The 6,875-nt window shown below is 35.9% G+C and overlaps 1 protein-coding gene across 1 annotated transcript; it reads right to left on the bottom strand.

The window, feature by feature from the left end:
* Window positions 1–411: 411 nt before the first annotated feature.
* LOC110445360 (60S ribosomal protein L11-like) lies at window positions 412–6,752 on the bottom strand. Its single transcript, XM_021489931.1, has 6 exons — window positions 6,652–6,752; window positions 5,422–5,575; window positions 4,698–4,804; window positions 4,151–4,298; window positions 913–1,007; window positions 412–509 (listed from the first exon to the last, which is right to left on the bottom strand). Exons 1-6 carry the CDS (start codon window positions 6,655–6,657, stop codon window positions 480–482), a joined length of 540 nt encoding a protein of 179 aa, XP_021345606.1. The 5' UTR covers window positions 6,658–6,752; the 3' UTR covers window positions 412–479.
* Window positions 6,753–6,875: the final 123 nt, after the last annotated feature.

The following is a 6,875-nucleotide window of genomic DNA, read 5'->3' on the forward strand; positions in this document are numbered from 1 at the left end:
AAATCTCTTCTTTTGAATACAAAGTTCCCTTGTGCATCAATATGTTTTTGACAATTGCATTCACATGTGTTCCAAAACATGTTCCACAAAAGAGGCACCATCATTTATTTATACAATCATGATATTTAATTTCCTTGGTCCATGGATGCTCCATACTGAATCAGATCAAAATTTCTCACCGACTTTTACCTCTGTAATCTATAGGTAACCTTTCAAAATTTACCCTTTTCCCCATTGTGGGCTCTGCCCTTCTGCTACAAGAGAGGTCACACCCTTGAATTATTCAACATTGAATTTTCTTGGTATTTGTATGACCTTCCAAAAGAAAATTTGATGACAAGACGCTATACCATGGGCATAAACTCACTTAGCCATTTTGGCCAAATGAGCTAAAAATGATAAACACTGATATTCTCGTCACAGCCAGTTTAATGCCGACACAGAGGAGTAATGTCTTTTTTTTTTTTCACTGTCTCTCTTTACTTTCCAGGAAGAATGATACCATCATACTGAAATGACAAACAAACAAGTTATTAGTCTAAGCATGGTGTCCATTTGACTTCTATGGGTTCAGAGGAAAGTCCTGTGTGTTATTATGAACAATGGTTCTATGGGTTCAGAGGAAAGTCCTGTGTGTTATTATGAACAATAGTAAACTGGATAAGAAATTTAGTTCTATGGGTTCAGAGGAAAGTCCTGTGTGTTATTATGAACAACAGCAAACTGTATAAGAAATTTAGTTCTATGGGTTCAGAAGAAAGTCCTGTGTGTTATCATGAACAACAGCAAACTGATAAGAAATTTAGTTCTATGGGTTCAAAAGAAAGTCCTGCGTGTTATCATGAACAACAGAAAACTGGATAAGAAATTAATTTCGGTGGGAGGAATATTGTTGTGGTTGTGATGGTGTACCTTATGTTGGAACCACTTCATCGACTCATCCTTATTGACCTTGTGTTTACAGCCGATCTTGCTCTTGCGCCTCCGTCTCTGGGCGATGTTGAAACCTGTTTCCACAAAACAAAAAGTTAGCTCCCTTGAATGATTCATCTATCCGTGCATCAGGGTTTGAAACTAACACATATCAACTAATGTAGTTAAAATAGTTACACCTAGACCAAAATGTCTTGTATGCGGGTCAAAATAAAACTTATGTGATCAAAAATTCTGCTCAAAGTGCTGTCCGATAGATGTTATTTATGGAAAGATCAACAACTTATTAGAACTTGTCATCCTTGTTATTACAAAAATAGCTGAGTATAATGTTTCCATGTTAAATGTAAGGAAAATGTGTTAATTTTTGGCATACTTTATGTACATATCTATGCAAGACCATGACCCAAAGTGTAAGGCTTTTTAAGCAAATCTGATGGTGCTCAATCACAGCAAGTTACAAACCATATAATTGAACAGAGATGCAATTTATATATGTAAGCAGTTTTGTATCACCATCGTGTAACTAACAACACACTGTATGTGTGGCAGTGTTGCAAAGATGTTGACCTTACTTTGGCACAAAGATAAAAGCAGTCGGAGGCATTACAGCAAAAACCTCAGTCTGTGCCAATGTGCATTAAAACGCTACTATTATGCATACACGTACCAATAGAATTTTTCCTATGGTGTATGCCACAGGGCTAGTTCTGGGCCTAAATTCAGTTTCGCCAATTTAAATTTGGGCAGTCAGCACCATAAGCGCGTAAACGCCAGGAGTTATTTCCCAAGGACTTAAATGTCATTTTGAATCCCCCCATCCCACTCCATTTGAATATCAATATGTTTAAAGTTAAAAAACAGTTCCTTAAAAATGTCATGTTTGTGTTTTTGAAGTTTTGTTGTAAAATTTTAAATTGTGAAGAAAATGTTTTACTTTTTGTATATTTTACATACATATGTTCTCCTAGAGCAAATTTGATTGTTCTGAAGCACAGCAAGTTACAAACCATATTATTGAATAGAACTACAATTTACATATGTAAGCAGTTTTGTATCACCATCATGTAACTAACAACACACTATGTGTGTGGCAGTGTTGCAAAGATGTTGACCTTACTTTGGCACAAAGATAAAAGCAGTCGGAGGCATTACAGCAAAAACCTCAGTCTGTGCCAATGTGCATCAAAACAACAGCAGCAAAACTATATTTCAGTCAACATATTGAATTTTCAGGGAAACTTTCTGACCTTAGAAGTGTCTTTACACTATTATAACATGAACAACTTGAGATTCTGAATAAATTTAAGTTGTACCCAATCTACGGCAAGTTATAAATACTATTTCAGGGATATCATACATAACCCCCAAAACACTACAAGGTTTGTATTCAATCATTCTCTATCCAATTTCTTTTCATGAACCCATTCTTCCGTTTATGATTAGGAAAACACAGCAATGTTTTACAAAATGGTTGCTTATTTTTATTTTCCTTTAGATATTTAAACATTGTTTTTAAAACAGGAACAAAGTGAAAACCTTTCTTATATTTACAACAAGCAATATTGTTCAAACTGTAGTAAATCCAAATGGTTGAAGATTGAAATTGAGAAAAATTGTTTCAAATTTTCTAATGAGCTTTTCAACAGGCCCATATGAAATTTATTACAATGACTGGTATACTATCCCTTAATTTAGCAATTTATCAAACAATTAACAGTTTTTACCCAAAGGAAAAAGATTCCTGTATTTGTATCACCATCGTGTAACTAACAACACACTATATGTGTGGCAGTGTTGCAAAGATGTTGACCTTACTTTGGCACAAAGATAAAAGCAGTCGGAGGCATTACAGCAAAAACCTCAGTCTGTGCCAGTGTGCATAGATTAACTTTAAAACATATTATTCTTGTTTATAATGAAATTACTTATAAACACATCAATGGCTTTCCAAAAGGAGATATTTTTACAAGGCAACCAACATTGTCCCACTGGCAAATTTAGCCCTTATTTCACTCAGAGGTAAAGGTAATGGACATACTGTACACCTGGAAATGTTCGCCCGGGCCTAGTCCAAATTATTCCGACGTTTTATCGACTTTTTTCATATCGGTCTGTCATCGATTAACGTCAGAACTCCGTCCCTCTATAATATGCGGGAAATATGCGACCCGTGCCCGGAGCGCCCTTCAAACCGATATTTTAGAAACAAATCGTCACTTTCACACACATGTCGCACATGGATCGAAAGATCTATTCTTTTTGCACAAGATGAACATAAATTACATGCCTCAAACAACCAATACAATCACTAAAAACATTTTTTTTTTCAAACTTACTCCGTTTTACTCTAGTTTTTTGATAGCCCCGCCTTCTAATGCCACGTGACTAAAATCTCACCGGCTTACGTCATAATGTTGGGATATACCTACGGTAACGCGAGATCTCGTCAAGTCATGTGACATTGCTCATGGCCTAATTTCCATTAAAAACATGGTTTGGTATAGAAAACGTTGGAAAATACTTTTCGTAATGATCTTTGAAACATGTTATTGATACCACCTGGTACATAAATAATAGATCTTTCGATCCATGTGCGACATATGTGTGGAAGTGACGATTTGTTTCTAAAATATCAGTTTGAAGTGCGCTCTGGGCACCGGTCGCATATTTCCCGCCTATTATATAGAGGGCCGGAGTTCTGACGTTAATCGACGACAGAACGATATGAAAAAAGTTGATAAAACGTCAGAATAATTCGGACTAGCCCGGGCCCAGTTACAGAATTTACCATGACAATGATTATTAGTAAATAACATACCAAAGTAAAGTTATTATTTGTGAAGGGTAAAATTACCATGGAGCAAAGATGGATTTTATTAACAAAGGGTGAATATTCGACTCAGGTGAAAGCTTCCTGGCATACAGCTATTAGAGAAATTTGTGTTTGATGTCATATTAACAGCTATGGTCATTTAAGGACGTGCCAGACTACCAGGTTTTGGTGGTGGAGGAAAAGCAGAGTACCCAAAAATAACACTGACTTTCAGCCAGTAACTGCCCCTCAAAGGCCTTGATGAGCAAACCAGTGATGGAGGGCTAGTGATCGTAGATGGTCAGATGCCTTAAACACTCGACCCCTTTTTTTGCTAAAACACTTCAGATTTCCTTCTACATTCATGATTGAAGAATAATGCACTTTGTACAAGGAACAAACCTGGTCTTCCAAGTACGACATAAAAGTCCATGCCGTAGATTCCGATAGAAGGATCGTACTTGATCCCTAAATCAATGTGTTCCTGGATACCAAATCCAAAGTTTCCTGTGGCAGAGAAATTGTTCTTCCTCAACTCGTATTCCCTAACCTGAAACAAAATACAAAATTAATGTTATTATAGCTATTGAGAGAAATGCTGTTATGTCAAAATCATCGGAAATAGAGTAAGCTGTCCAAAACGCAGTTTAACTTTCTAGTCCCATGATTTTTTGTATTGAAATCTTACTCTTTGGAATAGTTCAATCAAACCTGTTAAAATAATATACAAAACAACATCCTCTTGATTAGACACATGGATCATAAATCCATAAGAGTTGCAGGTTATTTTTTTTTCACTTTCAAAGGGAAAAACGGATGAAGAAAACCCAACATAAATATATTTAATGTTCATTTTTATAGTCACTTCCAAAATCATTTGTATGGTGGCATGAACCAAATATAACTGTCCTCATTCTGGTTTGACTTGCATTTCTGATCTAATGCATACCTTCAAACCACGTTCCAAAATCTCCTCAGCTTTGGCTCCACGGACTGTGCAGTGCACAGCAATGGTTTCATTTCTTCTGATTCCAAAAGATCGTACAGTGTAGCGGGCTGAAATTTATCAAATTACACAATATATTGCAGGCAGACGCATAAATCATCCAATCCTTTCTTTCACTTCCACCGTCAGCCTGTAGCCACAAATGCTGGTGAATGTCAAAACATCCAAAGATTTAGCTACCATACAATATTGCAGAGACAAAAGGCAAATTTTGCAATATCTGGAGGTAAATTTCATCTGTAAAAAATATCCAAAAGGAAAACCTCAAGGTCAGGGCTACCATGTCCCGAGGCCATAGGAAATTTAAAATCTCAACAATATGTACAAGAACTAGACAAGGAAGAAAATCATAAATACAGGTTTATAATATATTAAAAATTGACGAAAAATTTAAATTGGCAAGCAAATACAAAATACTAGAGTGTCATAATTGCAGAGTACTCAGGCTTTTGGCCAGGATTTCAAACCTACCTGTCCAGAAAGCCGATATTAAAACCGTCTGTCCAAAATTAAGTAAAATAGTAAGGATATATAGTGAGAAGTTGCATGCCTAAATGGGACTTTTTTTTAAAGAAAACTGCCCATCCACAAGCAGGCAAACGAGTGGCTGAGCATGAGAGTACTATAATTTGTACTTCAGGTCACCATGAGATACGTATATACATACCCTTTGAGAAGACAGGCTGTTGACCAGTGAGCTGTTCCAACACTTTAGCTGCCCTAGTCAATCTGTCACCAGATTCCCCAACGCAGATGTTGAGACAGAGTTTGACGATGCGCAAGTTGCGCATGACATTGTTCTTCTCTCTTTCAGCAGCGCCCTGAAGGAAAAATATAATTTTAGAATATTTAAACACATACTGTTTCATAAATTGGGTAAATTTTTGTGGTAACAAAATCTGGATGTTTGACTGCAGATTAACCTTAAAGAAAAAGCCCATTTATGGGACAAAAGTTGGACTGATAAATATTGTTAAAACTATTATTCATCAAGATAAAGACTTTTCAGTTTATACTATAACAGGTTCATGACCCTGGCCATCGTTTCTTCAGGAATCCCTATGTACCTTATGCAAATGTGAATTAATGGTATTTTTCTTTTATTCGCAATAGGTATACCATTAGACCATTATAAATCCTACGGAAAATATTCCCACAATTACCAAATATGTCTATGCCACACATGGACATGTTTGGTATTTGTGGGAATATTTTCCGTAACAGGACACTTTGTATATTTGGACGAGACGTGCACTATTGGCAGTTTGCTGGCTATATAAAGATAATCCTATATATTGTTCCACATGTGACCACGTTCTTGAGACTTATGTTCTGTACGTGTATATTGGGAAAAAACAAAATGGCATGATGTTTACATTTTCCCCAAATAATATTATAAGACTTTTTTCCTGAAAATTCAAGTACGCTTTGAATATGTCGTCTTTCATGAACGTGCATGTATATGCCGTACACTAAGTTACAGATAAATATAACATGCTGCAACTTAAATGGGGACAAGTTTACCCAAATTCATCTTTTGGTACGCCGATCGACTTGTCTGTTAATCATGCGAACATGTAAATAAGTATGGCAATAATGAGATACGTATATCGAGTTTTCGGCATTAATGGGTATGGTATTTTATTTCGAAGGTGCAAAATTCATAATGAAAACAGCAACATCCTAATCGAAAATACGTCTCGCAACACGTACCCCACGGGGAAAATAAACCCCTTATCACTTCACTATATAGCAGGCCATTAAATATTCAGCTTAGTTGGTAGAGATAGTATCGAATACCACATATTTACATTTAGATTCTTAATTTGTATTTGCTATAAGGTGATGACAACCGATTTATTTTCAGTTTGCTCTCATGAGAAAAATTGACACTGACCGCCATGTTGGGATTTTACCGGAAAAGGAAGTACACATCTACGTTCTGAAGAAATATTCTACAATTTACAATTCCTGAAAATAATCAAACATCCTAAACATTTTTTTTCATTTTGAATAATAAGACTAACTTGAAAGAAATGTTTTTCTTATAATAGTCTTCCCCCTCTTTTTTTGCGGTAATCGTTACCGGAAGCTTATCAAAATATTGTCACGTGATTTGCA

The sequence above is a fragment of the Mizuhopecten yessoensis genome, unplaced genomic scaffold (assembly GCF_002113885.1).
Source record: "Mizuhopecten yessoensis strain PY_sf001 unplaced genomic scaffold, ASM211388v2 scaffold2249, whole genome shotgun sequence".
In the NCBI taxonomy this organism is placed as follows: Eukaryota; Metazoa; Mollusca; class Bivalvia; order Pectinida; family Pectinidae; genus Mizuhopecten; species Mizuhopecten yessoensis.

Coding starts and splice junctions, on each gene's coding strand:
- LOC110445360 (XM_021489931.1), bottom strand. Junction 4,805..5,421: donor ACAGCCTGTCTTCTCAAAGG/GTATGTATATAC, acceptor GATAAATTTCAG/CCCGCTACACTGTACGATCT. Junction 510..912: donor TGAAGTGGTTCCAACATAAG/GTACACCATCAC, acceptor TTGTCATTTCAG/TATGATGGTATCATTCTTCC.